We start from the raw sequence: 22,212 nt of genomic DNA, 5'->3' as shown, positions 1-22,212 counted from the left end.
TGTGGAAGGAGACACCTAAGCACTACAGGAGGCTATTTAAACCACACCCGATGGATGAATCTTGCTTTGCGTTATTCTGCATCCTCTGCAGCAGAACGCTCATCGTGTCTTCTGCATCTGATCCTGGGCCTAAGGAAAAAGGCTTACCATCCTGAATCCAGTCTTTAGCAACACCTATAAAGACAAGAAAGAACAGGTTAGCATTACGGTCTTCAGTGACAGCTCTTCACTTACCTGGTCCATCGGCTGTCACCAACGCCTTGCGCTGTATTCCGGCATCTGAAAGACAAAGGCTTACCTACTCTTCGTGCGCTCCGGAGGTCTTCACACTGCATTCCGGCATCTGAAAGACAAAAGCTTACCAACTCTTCGCACGCTCCGGAGGCCTTCAGCGCTGCATCCCGCATCTGAAAGACAAAACAAGGTGCGTTTAAAGACATTGGGGAACTTTAATACTCACGTGCCATTACTCCTTTCCACATCTAACCCAGTGGGTATTCCGGCACCCTGCAGCCGCTCCGAACTTTTACCTGCACAATAAAAAGACAGAGCGCATCGTGAAGCAGGCAACAAGCGCTTACTTACGTGCTTCCAGGCGCTTCTATTCATCACACGGGCTCCATCTTCAACTCACTTCAGCCCGTCATCCGCCATCGCCGGAACCCTGCAAAACAAGAGACATCATTACTAAAGACTTTAAAGACATTAGAATTACTCGAAACTTACCGTTCGTGCAGTAAACGACGGACAGCAGTCCTCTGAAGTCAAGAGGCCTGCTCCCCTTATCCAGTGAAGAAACTGGTTACAGCACCCTGCCCCGAGGCAGATGGAGAGCACAGCGTTCACTTACCTAAGGTGAGAGCGTTAACCTTTGGGGTTCTACAGGAGAAGAGAAAGGGAAGAAGAGAGAGACATTCAATAACCCAGTTCCTTAATCCCATATTTTCTATCTGCAGACATCTTACCCTTCAAGTCAGACATACAGTGCACAGAGGTCCAGCCCAAAGAGCCAGCCGTGTGTTACACATCACCTTTGAAGATACGGTATACGCCCAGTCAAGACCGGCGCCTCTACGGGAATCAGGTGAGCGTTACACTTAAGTGCACCAACTTCAGGCCCGAGGTGCAGTATAAAGTATTGGACATGCCCTTCGAAGGTGACCTTCTTTCTCCAGCATGGGGTCTGGCATGGATTCACATGCTCATGAATATTCCCCGACTTCAGGCTGGGAATCCTCGGTAAAGGAAAAAAAAAACAGTATCAGTTTCGTTTCTGATCTGTCTTTCGTAGTAATAACCAATCACTGGTCTCTGCGTCATACTGACCACAGCCAATGACTGCCCTCTACCTAAGCACCGCCTCTGGCAGCCATCTTCAGATTTTTACCGCACGTTCATGTGTTGGGATCCTCGTGCTATTGCTCTCGAGCGTTAGTGCTATTTTTTTCACGTTTTTTCTCAAAAACTTCGTTTTTTCGGTCAAAAGAGCCTCAAGCTCCACCGACTCTCCATCCGATCAACGGGGACCCGTGTCGGATTCGTCTGCGCCCCTCAAGGGTGAAGATTTCGTCGAGCTACGCTTTTGGAGGACTCCAGAAGCTTCTCAGGCCCGGACATGGCCCAGGAGAAGGGAAGCTCGACGCCCGGAAAGCTGTTCAGGATCTGCCCTGGATGCCAGCTGCAGAACGTCTTTAAGGAGGACGAACACTCCTTTTGTCTCTACTGCTTACATGAGGACAAGACGCACGTGGAGAAGGACTGTGCGTTTTGCGGCAATATGTCGGAGCGGACCATGAAGGACCGCCATCAACGTCTCTCCAACTGGCTGGAAGGGAAGAGCCCGTCAGGCGAGAAGAAGAGGAAGAAATCAGAGTGGTCTTCTAAGACCTTTGAGGACGCCCCGGCGACGGGGGTCCAACACAAGGCGAAGCACCGCGAGTCCGCTGGCACCGGGAGCGCCGAACGGTCGGGCTCTACGTGCGCCAGGCAGGGCGCACCCTCCCCGGCACCTTCTGCCACGAGCCAACGCTCTGGGTCGGGTAAGAGGAAGGGCGAGCACCCGGCGAAGCTCCTGGAGAGGCCCCGGTCGAGCTCGAAGGCCCCATCGGAGGGGGAGCGAGGCAGTGTCCCCCCCTCAAGGATAAGGCGGTGAGCGCACCTAAGGTGGTGAAGGCCTTAATCCATCCGGCCAAGCCCTCTATCGATACTGTCGCGGCGGCCCTGGCTCAGCCTGTGGAGGCTACACCAGTGGTGGCGACCTCGGGACTCAGTCTCCCTGCCACCTCGGAGGGAGTCCTCTTTTGTGCCCATCGATAGGACCCCCGTGAAATCCCCGGCGGGGAAGAAAAAGGGGGGGCAGGGCGTCGTCGTAGATTCGGCCTCAACTTTGGAGGAAGAGCTGATTGAGGTCTTAAGCCACGGCCTTGGCTAGGAAGAAGACCGGCCCGTCGGGATGGATCCCGACGCAGGTGACGACGACATCGTCGAGGGTGCCGACGGGGCCCCTGATCGCCCGTCAGATTCCCCTCTGCCAGCGCCGCAAGACAACTCGGCGGCCATTTTGTTGGCTATACAGTTCTTATGTTCAGAGATAAGGACAAGACTACCGTTGCCGACGGAGGAACCTCTCCCGTCGGGGGATCCGGGACCTTCTGGTGCTCCCCCGCCCAAGAAAAGGATTCACCCTCCACCTCCTTTTCATCCGTCGCGGCCCGTCCAGCCCTCCTCCCCGTCCACCCGAGGGGATGATACGGGGACTGACACGGCAGCGACGGGTACGGACGACGAGGTATACGACGAGGATCTACCGTCGTCACCTCCCACCAGGGCTTCTCCGCCTGACGAGATTGGATCGTTCCACTCCATGATCGCCAGGGCATCTGAGCTTTTCCAACTCTGCCCTGAGGAGAAGAAAAAGGAAGGATTCCTTTATCAACGGCGCGAGGCCAAGAGGAAGACGGTCCTCGCGGTGCCTCTACTGGACGACATTTGGGATGAGGGCCTCGCCCTCCTCAAGAACCCTTCCACGACGCCAGCTAGAAGAGACCGGTACGAGAAGAAGTACCGGGTCCCGGACGCGGCCCCCCTGTGCCTCCGGGCGCAGCCTACCCCGGACTCCGTCGTCTCTGCGGCGGCCTGGAAGAAAGCGGGGGGGATGCGGCCTCCACATCGACTTCCCCACCGGACGGCGAGGGAAAGAAATTGGACGCTATGGGACGCAGGGTCATCTCGTCTGCAGCGACGACGATTAAAGCGGCCAACGCCTTGGCTATCGTGGCCCGCTACGACAGGGAGCTATGGTACAAACTGGCTCCCCTGCTGGACTTCCTACCGGACGACAAGAGGGCGGATGCCCTGGAGATCCTACAGGAAGGTGAGGTGGCGTCGGACCACGCCATCACTATTGCGACGGACATCGCCGACACTGGGTTTCGCCAGTTGGGCAACGGCGTGTGCCTTAGGCGGCGTGGATGGCTCAAGGCTACGGACTTCCGTCAAGACGTACAGACCAGAGTCCTGGACATGCCGTTCGATGGGAACAACCTGTTTGGGAAAACTGTGGACGATTCCCTTCAGGCCATTAAAGCGGACACTGAGATGGCCCGGGCCCTTGGGGTTCTGCAGCAACGACGGACGCCCTTTCGGAGCAGCGGAGTCAAGGGCGCCTCCAAAGGTTCCGGCGGCGGTTTCTCCACCTACCGTCAAGCGGCCCGCTCGTCGTCTCAGGAGGCCTACAGAGGACGAGGCAAGTCTGGCGGACCCCGCCGTCGTCGCCAAGGAGGTCAAGGCGGCAAAGCCTTGTCTAAACAGGATTGAACCGGCCGTGGGGTCGGGCCCCCACCGAAGCACCCCGGTGGGAGGCCGGCTGGCGAGCTTCGTCAGCGTGTGGGAGTCCATCTCCACCGACCGTTGGGTGCTGGACGCCTTAGCCCGGGGCCACGCGCTTGAGTTTCAAAGAAGGTGCCCGCGCGTCCCCCCCGTGGCCAGGAAAGAGCTTCACGTCCCTCAGCTTCTCTTGGAGGTAAAGGCGATGCTCAGGAAGGGCGCCATCGAACTCGTCCCAAAGAGGCTTCGGGGCTCCGGAGTTTACTCGAGATACTTCCTCGTGAAGAAGACTGGAGGATGGCGCCCCATCCTAGACCTGCGACGTCTGAACAAGTTCATCAAGGCGCAGAAGTTCCGGATGGTCACCCTCCAGCACGTCCTGGGTCAGCTGGAGGAAGGAGACTTCCTGTCGTCGTTGGATTTGGAGGATGCCTACTTCCATATTCCCTTCCTAAAGGGGCACCGAAAATTCCTCAGGTTTGTGGTCCAAGGGCGTCACTACCAGTTCAAAGCCCTCCCCTTCGGACTACGGTCGGCACCCAGGGTATTCACCAAGTGCCTTGCACCGGTGGCGGCGCAGCTGCGCCGCGAGGGGATCCACGTCTACCCCTACCTGGACGACTGGCTCATCCGAGCCAAGACGAGGGAGCTCGCCGTGGAGCACACGGCAAGGACCGTCCAACTTCTCACGGACCTGGGATTCTCCGTGAACTACGCCAAGTCCCACCTGGTACCCGCGCAAAACGCACTGTTTCTGGGAGCGAAGCTCGACACAGTGTCCCTTCTGGCCTCCCCTTCGGAGGAAAGGACCAGGTCCATCCTGGGCAAGGTACAGCGGATGTTGGTTTCCGACGCGGCCAAGGTGAGGTCCATCAAGTCCCTCCTCGGAATGATGTCTTCTTGCATCTACCTCATTCCCATGTGCAGGCTCCGGATGGGCCCGTTGCAGGAGTTCCTGGACGCGCGCTGGATCCAAACGACGGGCGGCTTCGAGGAGAGGATCACACTTGACGAGAGTTTCCGCCGAGCGGTCCGGTGGTGGGGCAACCGCGCGCATCTGACGGCGGGCATGGACTTCCAGACCCCAGACCACCAGGAGACAGTGACCACGGATGCCTCCCTGGAAGGGTGGGGAGCGCACACCGAAAATCTGCACGCGAGAGGCCTTTGGCTCCCGACGGAGAAGTCCCTCCATATCAACGTCCTGGAGCTCCGTGCAGTGTTCTGGGCCCTCAGGTCCTTCCTTCCGTCCCTCAAGGGCGAGGTGGTGAGGATCTTCACCGACCACACCACCACCATGTTTTACATCAGGAAACAGGGCGGAACCAGGTCCCCAGCACTGTCCAAGGAGGCGCAGGACCTGTGGCATTGGGCCGTCGCCCAAAGGATGTTTCTGGTGCCGTTTCATCTGGCAGGGATAAAAAACACCATCGCCGACTCACTCAGCAGGGAGCTGCGCTCGTGCCACGAGTGGGAACTACGGCAGGATCTAGTGGATCGCCTCTTCCGACGGTGGGGCACACTCCAGATCGACCTGTTCGCGACGTCGACGAACTCCAAGTGCCGGAGGTTCGCCAGCAGGTTTCCCCAGGCGAGGAGCATGGGCGATGCTTTCTCGTTCCCCTGGGAGGGCCTGTTCCTCTACGCGTTCCCTCCTTTGCCACTGCTAATCCGGCTCGTCAACCAGCTCAAGAGGTCACGGTGCAGGATGATCCTCGTCGCACCTGCGTGGCCGAGGCAGATATGTTTCCCGGACCTTCTGGACTTGTCAGCGTCCCCGCCAATCAAGCTGCCGGTGGACGCGGATCTACTCTCCAGGGAAGGAGGCGCCATCCTCCACCACGACCCGAAATCGCTGAACTTGCAGGCCTGGCTCCTGCAGCGCTAGAGTTTGGAGGATACGACATACCGGCCGACTGCAGAGAGGTTCTTGCAAAGGCCAGGGCGTCCTCGACTCTTAAATGCTACGGACACAAATGGAAGAGGTTCTCTGTCTGGTGCCACGCACAGAAGATTAACCCTCTACGGATTACGGCTCCCCAGGTACTGCCGTACCTGCTGACGCTGGCCAATGCTGGACTGGCACACGCGTCCATCAAGATTCATCTTGCTGCGATCTCCCGATACACCAGAACCACGGGCCGGACGTCCTTGTGGTCTCATCGTCTGGTGAAAGAGTTCATGAAGGGACTGTTCAGATCGTTCCCGCCGGTGAAGGCTCCGGCCCCGGCGTGGGAGCTCAACGTGGTGCTGACCAAGCTCATGGGACCTCCGTTCGAGCCTCTGCACTCGGCCCCGTTGAAGTTTCTGTCGTGGAAAACAGCGTTTCTTGTGGCCATCACCTCCGCACGATGGGTGGGAGAGATCCAGGCCCTTTCCTGCAAGGCCCCGTACTTGACTTTTCACGACACGAGGGTAGTGCTCAGGACGCACCCCTCCTTCATGCCCAAGGTACCGTCGGACTTCCATCTCAACGAACCCTTGGTGTTGCCTGTGTTCTTCCCGTCGCCTTCGTCGCCGGCTGAGAGGACTTTGCACTCGCTGGATGTGGCTAGAGCGCTGAAGTTCTATGTGGACCGCACGAAGTGTTTTCGGAAGACGTCACAACTCTTTGTGAACTTTGGACCTGTCAATCAGGGGAAGGCTCTCTCGAAGGCTTCCATTTCCAGATGGCTCTCCGGCTGTATCATGTACTGTCATCGGTTGGCAAACCGACCGCTGCCTGGCCGTCCAAGAGCCCATTCCACCAGAGCGATCGCAGCTACCACGGCGTTCCTTTCTGGTGTGCCCCTGCTGGACATATGCAGGGCTGCTACGTGGAGGTCGACGCACACCTTCACGAAATTCTACTGCGTCGATCGGGATTCCAGGGAGGAGTCCAGGGTCGGCAAGCAGTGCTGTGCAACCTGTTCGCCTGAGGTGAGCCTGGTGAGGAGGTAAGATGCTTAATGTTGAGTTTGATGTACTGCTTAATGTTGAGCCTTTGCCACCTCCCGTGGTTGTGCATGTGTGTTACTGCTATGTATTCTTTATTCATGAGCATGTGAATCCATGCCAGACCCCATGCTGGAGAAGGAACAAGTTACTTACCTGTAACTGTTGTTCTCCAGCATGGATTCACATGCGAACCCTCCCGCCTACCCCTCTGCGGCTCTTCACTTGGTCATACTGCCACTTCACGTGCTTCCAAATCTGAAGATGGCTGCCAGAGGCGGTTCTTAGGTAGAGGGCAGTCATTGGCTGTGGTCAGTATGACGCAGAGACCAGTGATTGGTTATTACTACGAAAGACAGATCAGAAACGAAACTGATACTGGTTTTTTTTTCTTTACCGAGGATTCCCAGCCTGATGACGGGGAATATTCATGAGCATGTGAATCCATGCCAGACCCATGCTGGAGAACAGTTACAGGTAAGTAACTTTCTCCTTTTGGAGAAAAGGTGGATGAGGCCCTGAAAGGCATGAAGGAGGACTCGGATACGGCACGCTCGTTGGGTGCCCTTCAAAGTGGGAAAAATGTTCGATCTTTTCTTCCCTTTAAAGGGGCATCGGACAATTCAAGATTCTATGCATCCAGGGATAGATCCTTTGGCAGATCAGCATACCCTTCCCAGGGATATAGACGCGCCTCTCAAAACTCAAGCCGGCGCAGAAATTTCCAGTCATCCGTCGACGAAGGATAGGCCGGTCGTCTCTTGAACAAACAAAGACCAGCAATGACGGGAAGCGCACCGTTCTGGGAGGAAGAGTGTCAAGCTGCGTCAAAGAATGGGAGGACATCACAACAGATCAGTGGGTGTTGGACACAGTGAGGTACGGACATTCGCTACTATTCAAATGCAAACCTCCAAAATGTCCACCGGTATTCCTACCCCAACCACATCTGAGCGTTTTGCTGCGGGAAGTAGCACTTATGTTACAGAAAGGTGCTATAGAAGTGGTTTCTGCATCGCAGAAAGGCCAAGGGGTATACTCGCGGTGTTTTGTGGTAAAAAAGCCAAACGGAAAGTGGCGTCCCATTCTCGACCTGCGCGACCTCAACAAGACCTTACAGAGCCAAAAATTCAAAATGCTCACGCTGCAGGAAGTAATCAGGTCAATTTAAGTGGGAGATTTTTTGGCGTTGCTGGATCTACAGGACGCGTACTTCCACATACCTATGTGTCAAAAACAGAGTTTCTGAGGTTCATGGTAGGTCGGACACACTACCAATTCGCAGTGCTTCCGTTTGGTCTCAAATCCTCCCCAAGAACGTTCACAAAATGTTTGGCACCCGTGGCAGCCTGGCTGAGAAAGAAAGGGCATCATGTATACCCGTACCTCGACGACTGGCTTGTGAGGGGATCCTCCTCGGCGTCGACCAACGACAGCGTACAGGCTACCTTACAGCTTCTGCAACGACTGGGGTTCGCAGTGAACTTCGAAAAGTCCTCTCTAAGGCCATCAAAGAACTTAAAGTTCTTGGGAGCTCAATTCGAAACCCAGTCGGGAATAGTGAAACCTTCCCTAGACAGAATGTCAAAGATCAATCGACTGACGAGTCAACTACGTTTACATGGCACACTCTCAGTGAGAAAGTATGTGGCGATCCTAGGTTCCATGGCTTCCTGCATCCATCTAGTAGCCAACTGTCGATTGTTCATGAGGCCACTTCAGGAATTCCTAGCGGACAGATGGAAGCTGGCCACGGGTCGGTGGTCAGACAGGGTAACCGTCGACGACGACATCATCCGAGCCCTCCAATGGTGGAAAAGCGTTCACAACCTGGACAGAGGGGTACCTCTACAAGAACCAGAATTTCAGCGAACCATCATCACGGACGCATCCCTGACAGGCTGGGGAGCACACATGGACAACTACCAAACCCAGGGCAGATGGTCCCCGACCGAATCACTCCTACATATCAATGTACTGGAACTGAGGGCAGTGAGATGGGCCTTGAGGTCATTCCTTCCACATATCAAGGGGTTGAGAGTAAGAGTGCTGACAGACAACACGACAGCCATGTTCTACTTGATAAAATAAGGCGGCACGAGGTCCAGGACCCTGTCCGGGGAGGCTCAAAAGGTATGGCATTGGGCTTTGAAACACAACATATCTATAGTGGCTCATCATCTTCCAGGAGTGAAGAACGTACAAGCGGATTCCCTAAGCAGAAGCATGGCCCAGATACACGAGTGGGAGATGGACACCATTCAGCTGCAGAAAATCTTCAAAAGATGGGGTCACCCCTCAGTGGATCTCTTCGCAACGAAGGAAAACAAGAAATGCGAGCAGTTCGCGAGCAGATGGCCTCAGAAAGGATCCCTAGGGGAAGCGTTCTCATTTCCATGGACAGACAAGTTCTATACGCCTTCCCTCCGTTTCCCCTTATACGGAGAACTGTACAGTGGATATGCAGATACAAATGCCGGGTCATTCTAGTGGCACCGTATTGGCCGAGACAACCTTGGTTTTCCGACCTGCTGCATCTGTCGTTGGAACAACCGATAACATTCCAGAAGGTTCCGAATCTCCTGTCCAGGGACAAGGGAACGGTGTGGCATCACAATCCGGACAGCCTCAACCTGACGGCCTGGCTCCTGACTTTTCGGAATTTGGCACTTTGAAAGTTTCGTCGGATTGCCGGAGAATTCTACAGGCGGCTAGGGCTCCTTCCACCAACAAGTCATACATCTGCAAGTGGCGAAGGTTCTGTATGTGGTGTCAAACGCAACATGAAATACGGCCTTTAGAAGTAACTCCAGACAAGTTTTACCGTATCTTCTTCACCTGGCGGAGAGTGGGTTATCCTCGTCATCCATAAAGATGCACCTGGCGGCCATCTCAAGGTTCACGAGGAGGAGACAGTCCTCTCCGTTATTCAGCGACAGACTGGTGAAACATTTCATGAGGGGTCTTTTTCGAACTTTTCCCCCAACGAAGCGGTTCCCACCAGTATGGAGTCTAAATGTGGTGTTGGCGGCCTTAATGAAGCCACCTTTCGAGCCAATGTCCTCTTCATCCATGCAGTTCCTGTCATGGAAGCTGGCTTTCTTAATTGCCATTACATCAGCTAGAAGAGTATCGGAGCTACAGGCATTGGTCATAGACCCCCCATATATGAGATTCTTTAAGGACAAAGTGGTGCTATCAACTAATCCTACTTTCGTCCCGAAAGTTCCGACGGTCTATCACAAACACTCGACCATTGTCCTCCCTACTTTCTTTGCGACCCCGTCATCGACGGCGGAAAAGGCTCTTCATACTCTAGATGTGAAAAGGGCGTTGAAATTCTATCTGCAAAGAACACAAGAACTCAGAACTACCAGACAGCTGTTCATCGCATACGGTCCGTCGACGAGAGGAAAGGCAATTTCCAAGCAAGGACTGGCTCGATGGGTCTCGTCGGCGATTGCTTTTAGTCACTCCAAGGCCGGGAGACCCCTACAAGGGCACCCTAGAGCCCATTCCACAAGATCGACAGCCTCTTCCACGGCGCTGTGGGCAGGAATTCCTCTGACAGACATCTGCCAGGCGGCGGCATGGTCAGTCCCACACACGTTCACACGCCATTACTGCCTGGAAAGGCAGCATGCGGATGAAGTACAGATGGGAAGGGCAGTTCTGCGCCATCTGTTTCAATGAGGTAAGCCAAAAACGGTTAAGCTTTTGTCTTTTGCCTTGTCTATTCTGGTTCTTTAGTGTCTGTTTTGAGCAATATATATATGTATGTATGTATGTATGTATGTATGTATGTATTATGAATATGTATATATCAGAAAATATGTTGCTGCTTACATGCCTATATATTAGGTTTTGGGGTGTTTTTTGTGGTGTATGTTACATTGCATTCTCACCTCCTTCTTTTAGGATACTGCTATACAATCTATTCTAAGCATGTGAATCCATGAAAGATCCAATGCTGGAGAAGGGAGTAGTTTCTTACCTGTAACTCCATTTCTCCAGCGTTGGTATCTTTCATGGATTCACATGCACCCACCAGCCTCCCCGGAATGCAATGTGCAAGATATGTGCATAAGCAGGTTCTCCTTTCTACTTTGGAGGGGCCGAAATCTGACGGGACCCGCGGGGGTGGGGCTTTTATACCGCTACGTCCTACGGGGCATGCGTGAACGGCCCCAGAGAGGACGTAGATGTGGATAGGACACACAAGTGTCGGAAGTTTTTTCCTATAGGAAACGACTATATATGTGTACCGAGGGTTCCCAGTCTGACGACGGGGAATATTCTAAGCATGTGAATCCATGAAAGATACCAACGCTGCAGAAATGGAGTTACAGGTAAGAAACTACTCCCTTCTAAGGGATCAACTATTTCCCAGCACACTGGAGTGAAATTGACTTGACTTAGTCCTGTAAAATTCTAGACTACCATGATTTACTGTGAACTGTTCGGAGCTCCGGTAACGTTAAATCGCGGGAACCATGTTTTTCAAAATGGCGCTGAGCCTCCTTTTGTTAAAATTGTCCCCGGTCGTCTTTTTTTTGCCATTTCTTTGTGGAAAGGTCCTTCTCGAGTTTTTCTCTGCGCGCCAAACCAGGTTTGGTCTTTGTTCATTCGCCTTTGGCGGGCTTCAGGAGTGAAACCCGCCTCTGGCTCCAGAGTGTCTGGGGTAGGCAGGAAGTGAGGGAGGTGCCCGGCTTAGTCTCCTAGGAGACCCAAATGCACTCTGTAGTGATTGGCTGGCTGACTGGTCGGCAAGGACAGCTTCCCCTGCTGGTTGAGTTCCAGCTAGGCTGGAATGAATGGGAGAGAACTGAATAAAAGGCAAGGCTTTTGGCTTGCAAGGCAGAGTCGACCACTAGATTATGGAACCGAAGAAGAGCTTGAAGAGGACGGCTGCTGCAACTCCTGGACCGTTGGTTTGCCCGGTGAAGCCCTCCTGCAGATCCGAATTGCCAAGTTTGCATCGACAGAGAAGCCCTGCAAGCACGACTTCTCCCTTTTGAGTTGGTGGGACCAATCAACTCCCAAGTAAGCCACCTGGACACCCATCTCAAGCTTGTTAAATTTCCTCAAAGTTGCTGCAGGAATCTGTAGCGCCAGGGAGACGGACACCAGATAGTGTGCATTGCTTGTAAGCTGGCCTAAAGCTTCTGGAAGATCCTCCGGACTCCCACGAAGCAGGACTATCCAAGCCTGACCCCCCTCAATTAGTGCGGGACCTCAGATGTGAGGAAAGTCCAGTTTAGCAGCCAGGAACCACGCTTATTGCAATTTGCTGTACTGCAAGGAGCTGAAATGTGAAACAGCCACTGAAAGTAGTTTGTCTGTTGCCAGCTTTGAAGGTGCCAATACAGTGCAAGAGTCCCCCGACGTCCTCCCTCAGTGAACAGTGAGATCTGCAGAGCTGTACAGGAACAGAAGTCTTCAGCTGAATCTTTTTCTTCTTTACTAAGGTACTATAAAACTAGCCTAAGAGAACTTGCCTCTTACTGTGGAAGTACTTTTAACTTCTGCAACTCGCAAGTCTAATCAGCTTATGGCCCTACATTTGGTGGTTCTTTTTTATCAAATACTTGTGCAAATACTTTCCATTTACTTAAGTGCTGCATCCTAGGCAAATACTTTTTCCCATTGACTTTGGCTTAGCTGATTGAATTGAATGACTCTTCTAAGTGCTTTCTGAAAGTATTTGCCCTGCTTATGAATATTTGTAATTTCTTGTGTTCTAATAACCTTTGCCTTTTACAAACTATTGAGTATTCTGTATGCCAACAGTAGGGTATTAATGTCCCCAGCACCCTTGTTACTGAAGTCACCTGTGAGTGTAGGTTGTGTCTGTGGGCAATCCCCAAAGGGCCTGGTCTGATCCAGAAACTAAGTGTACAGTATTGAATTATATTTGGGTTACTAGTCTATTGCTCCCTTCTGAAGTAGGCTTTATTTCGAGGGGATTGGGTCCTCCGACGTATTCCATATCTGACATGTAATCGCCACAGCTGTGCTGCTTCGGAAACTTTTTTCTGCGTCCTGTCTCGATGACGTCGATGCGCCGTCGTCGAGGACCTCCTCCGACGTCATCCGATGTGATAAGTAGGACGCACGTCGCCCATAGCCTCAGTTCCGTTTTTTCCGCCAACGTGTTGCTTCGTGAATCTCGGTTTAACGCCTCGACTCTTTGGAGTTCTGTTCTTCGAACCTGTTCGTTTTTGTGAAAATCCTTCGTGTGAAGAGGTCTTCTACTTCTTGAAGCCCGGACGCGGGGTCGAACACGAAGTGCGGGGAGTGTGGGTCCAAGATGTCGGTGACGGACTCGCACGCCGCCTGCCTCGGGGAGGCCCACGACACGGATGACTGTATCAACTGCCAGTCGCTCACGTCCAAAGCCTTACGCGAACGTAAGAAGAAGTTGTCGGTAGGTCGGGTGTCCAAGCCCCGGAAGTCAAAGTCTGTGGGGCTTTCGACGGATGATTCGAGGGGTGACTCTCCTCGTCGGAAGTCTCGTGGGTCTCCTTCTAGGAGTTGGTCTCGCCACTCCTCAGCCTCTTCGAGGCATTCTCGGAAGCGCCGACCCCGGTCGTCTTCCAGGTCCTCTTCGGAGGACTCTGCCCGGCACGTCGCTTACCCCACCAGCCGTGCGACACCAGAGGAATGGGCTTCCTTCGGGAAGAAAATGCTGGCGATTCTTGAGTCGCAGGGTACTAAGCCGTCCGCGCCCCCGTGTGGGGTCGGTTGTGAGAGGTCGAGAGACACAGCTCGCAAGAGTGGTCGGCACGAGTCACGGGAGAGGTCCCGTTCGGACAAGGGGACTCGTTCTCGACGTACCCGTTCCAGGTCCCGGTCCTCGATGCGTTCGAGACCGTGTACACCTGTGAGGTCTTCGAGGAAGACATTGACGTCTGAGGCGTCGAGGGCGTCGACGGGCTTTCTCGAGACTCCGGCTCCGAGGAAGTCGTCGAAGCCGTCGACGCTCAGGTCGTCGAAGGACACGCTCGGGGCTCCGGCTTTGAGGGCTGTGTCGACGCCGCTGATGCTGGCGGCGCTGCATCTGACGCCTACGCCGATTTCCTCGACGCCGATCCCTGTTCTCTCAACTCCGGCGCCGATTCGCTCAACGCCTTTCGTGTCGGAGGTACCCCGTGGCACGGGGGAACGCCTTAGGAAGGCTCTGGTTAAGAGCAAGCACTCTCGGGTGCCTTCTTTTCGCCACCTGGAATATATTTCAGAGGCGGATGAGGATTCTGATGGCCTGGTTCCTAGTCAGGTTCCAGATGAAATTGTCTCGGGCCATAGTCAGTTTGACGATTTGAGGCAGTCACTGCATGATGCCAGTGGACTGGACACCTCTCCGGAGGTGGAGTTTTGTAGGCCTGAGCCTGGCTCTCATGTCGATTCTTCGTACCGGCGCCTTATGGCTAGGGTTTCTGAGTACTTGGGATGGTCTGCTCCCCGAGGGGAGTTTGTGCAGGATGATCTAACGGACATCCTTGATGTTGGTCCCCCAACTGACCCGGTACTGCCGTTCCATATGGCTTTACAGAGAAGGGTGGCGGCGACTTGGACTGCTCCGGAGAGTCTCCCGTCGGTGGGCAGATCCTTGTCGCGAAAATACCGTCCAGCCAGTAGAGACCCCTGCTACTTGACCAGGCACCCCACTCCGGAGAGTTTGGTGGTGCAGGCGGCCACGGCCCCGGCAAAGCAGGCGTCGTACCCTACCATCCCTCCTGATGGGGACGACAAACGTTTTGATGGCTGGCCGAAGAAAGTGTTTTCTTCTGGTGGTATGGCGCTTCAGGCGGCCAACTCCATTTGTGCCTTGTCTCGTTTCACACACACTCTGTGGAACTGTGTTGCGTTAGATGCTGAAAATATTCCCGAAGGGGACGAACGGGATGGTTTCCTTGCTATGGTCCAGGATGGTAAGGATGCCATGTGTGAGTCCGTTCAGTCGGGTTTGGACTTCGCTGAATGCGTCAGTAGGTCCATGGCGGCGAGCACCGTGATACGCAGGTTTGTGTGGTTGCGGAAGTCGGGGTTTGCTCCTGATGTGCAGTCCCGGCTCCTCAACATGTCCTTTGACGGTGAACACCTTTTTGGCAGCAAGGCTGACAAGAGCCTTGAGAGGTTGCAGACCTCAAAAGCTGCAGCGAAGTCGTTGGGCGCTGCAGTTCGCCAACCTCCGCCTTTTCATCCTAGGGGACAGCAGTGGAGGAGTGGTTCCTTTCGCTATTACTCGTCCTTCAGTAAAGCGAGAGGAGCTGGCAGTCAAAGAGGCCAACGCAGGGGTACCAGAGGTGGACGACAGGGTACCCGTGGTGCCAAGGCCGCTCGGGCAGTTGCCTCTTTGCCCTCAGGTAACGCCGCAGCCGCTCCCACTCAGACATGAGGCCATGTCCCATGGTTCGCCGGTTGGGGGAAGGCTGGCGCAGCATCTTGTAGAGTGGCAAGCCATTACTTCAGATGTGTGGGTTCTGGAGATCATAACCCACGGCTACTGTCTTCCCTTTCGGCACAGGCCTCGCGGCAATCCACCGGGGAACCTCTTTGCAGAGTCCGGATCCGCTCCTTGCGCAGGAAATTCAAGCCCTGCTGGAGAAAGGTGCCATAGAACTGGTGCCTGTAGCGGAGAGGAACAAGGGATGGTATTCCCCTTATTTTTTGATTTCGAAGAAAGACAGGGGATTGAGACCCATCATGGACTTGCGCAGTTTTAACAAACTCCTCAGGAAGGACAAGTTCAAGATGGTTACTCTCAAGTCCTCCAGGCCCTTCAGCTTCAGGACTGGTTAGTGTCCCTCGACCTCAAGGATGCTTACTTCCATGTGCCAATCCATCCCAAGCACAAGAAGTACCTGAGGTTCACGGTTGGCGACTCGCACTTTGAGTTTCGGGTCCAGCCGTTCTGGTTTAAACCTCCACCCCAAGGGTTTTCATCAAGTTCATGGTGGTGGTGGCAGCGCATCTCAGGCAAGGGAGGATTCACGTCTACCCCTACCTGGACGATTGGTTGATCAGGGGGAGCTCTCCCGAGCAAGTCCTGCATCATCTGTCCGTCACCTGCCACTCCCTTCACAGGCTGGGCTTCTCCCTCAATTTAAAGAAGTCCCATTTGACACCAACACAGCGGCTCCAGTACATCGGAGCAGTGTTCGACACTTCCCTGGGGCAGTGTTTTCCTTCCCAGGTGAGGGCTCTTTACATTCAGCAGATGGTGCACAAGTTTCAGCATGCCCAGACGCTCCCAGCGTTCGAGTGCTTGAGGTTGCTTGGCCTCATGGCATCCTGCATTCTTCTGGTGCCAGAGGCTCGCCTGCGTATGAGATCTTTGCAGTGGGCACTCAAGACGCAATGGTCGCAGTCCTCCGGCAGGATGTCGGACCCGGTTGAGGTGCCGCCCTCGGTCGCCCGGGACCTTCTGTGGTGGGCCGTCGAAGGCAACTTGATGAAGGGGGCTCCATTTTGGCTTCCCTGGCCGGAGGTGACGATCGTGACGGATGCATCCCTCATGGGATGGGGAGCTCATGCCAACGGGCTGACAGTCAGCGGTCGTTGGTCTCCGTCGGAGTCCAGACTCCATATCAATCTGTTGGAGCTGAGGGCCGTCAGGCTAGCCCTGAAGGCTCTTCTGCCGACTGTGCGAGGAAAGAGTGTCCTGATCCTGACGGACAACAAGGTGGCCATGCACTACCTCAACAAAAAGGGGGGGGGTAGGGTCACTTCCTCTGTGCAGGGAGGCGATGCAGCTCCAGTTCTGGGCCATCCAGCAGGAAGTTTCGATCTCGGCAGTTCATCTGGCCGGAGACGAAAACGTGACGGCGGACGCTCTGAGCAGGCAGAGCGCGATCTCTCACGAGTGGAATTTGGCTCAGGAGATTCTCCTGGAGATCTTCGCCCTTTGGGGGACCCCTCAAGTGGATCTCTTCGCCTCCAGTGTCAACCGGAAGTGCGAAAGGTTTTGCTCGTGGGAATTTCCTCCAAAAGGAGCCTTAGGAGACGCGTTCGTGGTGGAGTGGTCATTCCCGCTGCTGTACGCGTTTCCTCCAGTCCCCGTCATCCCGCAAGTGCTGCGGAGGTTACGGAAGTTCGGTTCCCGGATGATCCTCATTGCCCCGGCGTGGGCTCGGAGGACGTGGTACCCGGACCTTCTCGACTTGTCCATCTGCCCTCCACGTCGTCTTCCCTACCGAGACGATCTGCTCTCACGGGAGGGGGGTTCAGGTTCTCCATCCAGAGGTCAGATCCCTCAACCTTCACGCTTGGCTTCTGAAAAGTTGAGGTATAAGGATTGGGACCTCCCTGAAGACGTGATGGAGGTGTTGCTTTCGGCCCGAAGGCCAGCAACAAAGTCTCTGTGCCGTTGGCGTAAGTTCTGCGACTGGTGCAGAGTTCAGAATGTGGATCCTTTTACATGTGACATCCCCATGGTTCTGTTCTTTTTACTTTCTTTGGCCCACAGGGGCTTGCAAGTGGGTACCATTAAAGGTTACCTGGCGGCGCTGTCCATCTTTAAGCGCTCGTCTGAAGAGTGTTCTTACTTTAAAATCCCTTTAATTTCACAGTTTCTGAAAGGGCTCACTAATGTGTTCCCTCCGTCACCTTTCCTGGTGCCCGGTTGGGATTTAAACCTTGTTCTTAGGTTTCTTATGGGTGCTCCGTTTGAGCCTTTACATTCTTGCCCTTTGAGGCTGTTAACTCTGAAAACTGTGTTTTTAGTTGCGGTTACTTCCGCTCGCAGAGTGAGTGAGTTACAGGCACTTTCAGTTAAGCCACCCTTCACTGTATTTCACAAGGACAGGGTTGTCCTTAGAGTTCGTCCTTCTTTTCTCCCGAAGGTAGTGACGGAATTTCATTTGGCCCAGAAGGTTGTTCTTCCGGCATTCTATCCTCCTCCGCATCCAAGTAAGCAAGAGGAGAGGCTCCATAGGCTTGATCCTAGGAGAGCTTTAAGCTTTTATGTTTCACGCATGTCCCGGGTCAGAGTGGACGATCAACTCTTTATTGGTTACGCTGGAAAGCGTTTGGGGCAAGATGTGACGAAACAGACTTTGTCTCGCTGGATTATTTTGGCCATGTTAAGGACCCACCGGCTGGATTGCGGACCCATTCTATCAGGGGTATGGCTGCATCTACTGCCCTGCAGAGGGGTGTTCCTATTCGCAACATCTGTGATGCGGCCACCTGGGCTTCAGTACATACATTTGTACGTCACTATTCCCTCGATTCCATCCGAGGACAGGATCTGGCCTTTGGCAAGGCGGTCCTTTGCTCTGCTATTTGATTGGCTATTCTAAATTTTGATTCTAAATTCTTTCCCTCCTCCTTGCTCTGGTACTGCTTTGGGAGTCTGTCATAGATATGGAATACGTCGGAGGACCCAATCCCCTCGAAGAACAAGTTACTTTCTTACCTGGTAACATTCTTTCGATGGGATGGTCCGACGACGTATTCCATATCGCTCCCACCCTGACTTCCCCGCTGCAGAATTTCTTTTGCGATTGCAGCTTACGTTCCGCAAGGCTTTGTGTCTGACTGGCAGTTGACTAATGTCACACGTTCTGGGGGAAAAAACTACAACTGAGGCTACGGCGTCGTGTGTCCTACTTATCACATCGGATGACGTCGGACGTCGGAGGAGGTCCTCCACGACGGCGCATCGACGTCATCGACGCAGACGCCGAAAAAGTTTCCGAAGCAGCACAGCTGTGGTGATTACATGTCATAGATATGGAATACGTCATCGGACCATCCCATTGAAAGAACGTTACCAGGTAAGAAAGTAACTTGTTCAACTGACTGATAAATAAATTGTTTATGCAAGAAACTTGAGTGTAAGAGTTTATTTGAATACCTGTAACTGTGAATCTCTAACTCCACTACAGCTCACATTTCCCCTCTTGAGATGAGCCTGGCTGCTCAACACACTACCAAAACTGTGTAGTACAAGCTTATACCAAATGTTGGGTTGCCTGTACCTGTAGTCCTAGTTGTTTGTAGTGTTCCCAGAGGTACTGCATGCAAACTTTGCCTAACACCCACTCCCCGGGCATCTTAATAATGTAGTCACAACATACACATCTTCCACTTACAATTACATCAGCCCCAATGACCTCGGAGCACTCTTCTTGTTGCCGGTCTCATCTGCATCTATAGTTTGTTTCCTATCGCCTCCTGTGCAGTCTCCGCCGTCAGTCATCTTCACTTCTAGTTACTTCCCATAGCGCAATAAATAACAGTGCTGCTCAATGGCACATCTATAAAAAGGCGACCCTTTTCCGCCTCTGTATCTTCCCTCCGCACCGCATACCTCCATTGTGCTTCCTGTTTTAGGTGTGCGGCGTAGAAGGATCCTTTCCTCAGACTGTGGGTTTCTCACCTTCTATGTCATACTAAACTCTTCTCTTCCAGGGTGCTCACCCGTGGCGTTCGGTGATGCGATCCAGGAATACTTTATACCCGCAGAGGCGACACGCGCCAGCACTCAACGGCGTCCTTCGCCATCACAAGCTGCTATTATGCGCCGTCATCAGTTAAAGCTCCGGAACGGAGTGAAGCACATCTCCAACCGTTGAACAGCTGGTACTCTGTTTACCTTCCACATTTACGTGTAACCCACAACTCCCATGTTACTTTCACCACTTAGCATTTCGCTGCTGCTTTATGCCCACGACGTTCATGTTGCCGAGGCTTCATGAGTCAACTCAAATCCCTTCACTGGGGATTTTCCTCCCCCATGCGCTTTAATTTTTCTCATTTTTCCATAGAGGTCCGCACAGGACTTTCTTAGGAGTTTCTTATCCCATTATGGAAGTTTACTCTTCTCTCTTCTTGGCGCCTTGGGTATTAGTGCTACCCCTGCACTGGGCTCTCCTGCTTGCCCATTCCCCCTCTTTATGGGACGGGCATTCTTTTCCCTATTCTTTGTGCCCTGTGGTTTCTCCTGTGATATTTGGACAGCTTGTACCTCCGCCCCTTTTTCCCTGGGTGATGGGACTTACTTTCTTCCTTGGGGGGCCAGTGGTGGTTCCTTCTCCTCTTCTTCGTCTGCTCCCCACTCATAAGTCTGCTTTTTCTTCTGTTTCAGCATGCATGCTTTTGATTCCACTCATCCTTGTCGCCATTGAAGTAAAGTAACCTCTGTAGTCTTCTTGTAGGTTCACTTAGGGTTTATTACAGGTTACATTAAGATCTTACAATAGAGGACACCACTGGGACCCATCACCCAGGTAGACCCAGCATCAACTTGACATTGCAGAACCTTGGCATGCATTCACAGACCAACATTCCACATCAACACAAACATTCTCATCCCATGCATTCACTAACCCACTATACAACAGTCCCTGTAACAAAATTGTTAGTTTTAGTGGGAAAGGGGATACATTGCATCTCCCCAGCACTCCACATAAGGTGGGGTGTGCTGGTTTCACCAAATAAAATATAAAGGGGATCCCAAAATCCTTTCTACCATTGGGAATTGTCGTTCTCTCAAGTTTAGGCCGAGAAAGTTAAGAGGAGCCCCTCGGCAATCCACCAACAGCAGGCACCTATTGCCAAAATGTTATCAAAGCGGATAACTTTTAAAAGACACTATGGCGAGTCTAAAAAATGACACCTATAAAGAGTAAAATATTCTGTGGGTGTGGAAAAAGGGTCCCACACAGAGGTATAAGGAAAAAGAATCCACCAGTAAAGCAAAAAAGTTCTGGGGTTGACACAAGTCAGGAAGATTTACAATTACTATGAACATCTTACCCAACAGTCGTCTTTGAAGTATTGGCTCTTTAAGACTTTTATGTAGCCAAACAGTATAGATGGCAGGATTATTCAAAGCGTGAGAATCTGTTAAAATAGCAAATTTCACAAATAGCGTTGAAGTAAAAAAATTGTTGGGCTCTGCATCTGAAATGGGTTTCATGTTTAGAGGCACCCTGAGTGTCTTAACGGTGGAGCTGAATTAATAACTCATTCTAAATGGTGCTACCTGCATCTTTTGCCTCAATTCTATTTTTCAATAGTTCGATTAGGCATGAACAGACTACAAGTGCATCATAGCGACGTGTGTTAATGGCTTTCCATCACTTGTTTGCATTTGTATGTGGAAATAAAACATCACTTTTCCTTTTCTTTCAGCCATTTTCCTTGTCATTAGGAATGTTCTCAACAATCCATTCTTTACTAATTTGAGCTGGCTTCTCTTCAGGATGCTCCACACTAGGCCATGATCCATTTTCACCTTTAAAACATGCAGACACTCCCATTAATACTGCTGACATGAGCATCTGCATCCATTTTAAAAAAAGAAAACAGTTTAAGGGGAAGTAAATTACTTGGTGATGCATGTTAAATAAAATGTTGCTTTGACCAGCCCTTAGCCTGCTAGGCACAAAAGATTGCTTAATCAAGAGACCTTTTTTCTGCTTTTTTCAAATAAATATTGAAAGCAAAGTAAGACATCCGTCTGTAGTTATGTTAAAGGTATTTGTACCATGCACCATCGCTAATGAAATTGGTCCACATGCGCATCTGGAAACAAAAAGAGGGGATGGGAGGGTGGGTTAATTGGTTGAAGAGGGAGTAGGAAAGTGAGAAAGGTGATGTCCTGTTGGCAGCTTCAGTTTGGTTTTCACTGTGTGCTGAGCTTTGGTGTGAATTATCAGATCGATACGTGTCCTTGTGTGCTGTTGGTGCGAGTTGTTGCGGTGAAGTGCGTGCGGTTTGCCAATCGAAAAGGTGGTTGTGTGGATTTTTGTGTGAGTTAAGTATGCATAAGTTTGAGCTTTTGGGGTAGTGGGTTATGTGTAAAAATAAATTAAAACAAATGTTTAAGAAGTGAGAACTGCTGATTTTCTGTTAACTTGCACTGCGCACATGAATGTTGCTCACTTCAAATCTTATGAGATTTATTTTATTTTTTTAGAACAATCTCGACGAGATGATTTGGAGTCATTGGGCTATGTGTTAATGTACTTCAACCTGGGCTCCCTCCCATGGCAGGGTCTGAAAGCTGCCACAAAGAGGCAGAAATACGAGCGTATAAGTGAAAAGAAAATGTCCACGCCAATCGAAGTGCTCTGCAAAGGGTATCCTTGTAAGTCCTGTTTTCTCTAGTTTTGTTGTCTGTAAAGGCACTTGCTCATATTAACACCACCTCATTTCGTAAGTAGTTGCACAGCATATATTGTGGTATAAAGTGAATGATAGTTTGGAATGAAGGATTGGCAGATTGTTTTCTAATGTGAACGTATCCTACCTGCCGTGATAATGGTGAATGACTTGCTTAGTGGAGAAAATTGTGAACAAACCTTGCCGTCCATTCCAGACAGATCTTGCAACATTTAATCTGACCTGGAGCCCATGTTTTTGGTATACTCGTAGTACAAGAGGGCATCTGAGCACTAGTGCACAGCATGGATTTCTTTTAGGGAGATTTTTCCACAGATG

At 52.1% G+C, this 22,212-nt stretch overlaps 1 protein-coding gene across 5 annotated transcripts in view; it reads left to right on the top strand.

Moving 5' to 3' along the window:
* The window catches only part of CSNK1D (casein kinase 1 delta), a 574,414-nt gene that overhangs the window by 168,797 nt on the left and 383,405 nt on the right, over positions 1 to 22,212 (top strand). For all 5 annotated transcript variants that reach the window (XM_069655333.1, XM_069655334.1, XM_069655335.1 and 2 more), the window contains exon 5: positions 21,689 to 21,859. In XM_069655333.1, coding sequence (XP_069511434.1) covers positions 21,689 to 21,859 — 171 coding nt within the window. The remainder of the gene's footprint in view (positions 1 to 21,688; positions 21,860 to 22,212) is intronic.

This window comes from Ambystoma mexicanum, chromosome 3q (assembly GCF_040938575.1).
Source record: "Ambystoma mexicanum isolate Mex_15411 chromosome 3q, UKY_AmexF1_1, whole genome shotgun sequence".
In the NCBI taxonomy this organism is placed as follows: domain Eukaryota; kingdom Metazoa; phylum Chordata; class Amphibia; order Caudata; family Ambystomatidae; genus Ambystoma; species Ambystoma mexicanum.
Note: the sequence above shows the minus strand (reverse complement) of the source record. Positions and strands in the feature narration are given on the sequence as shown.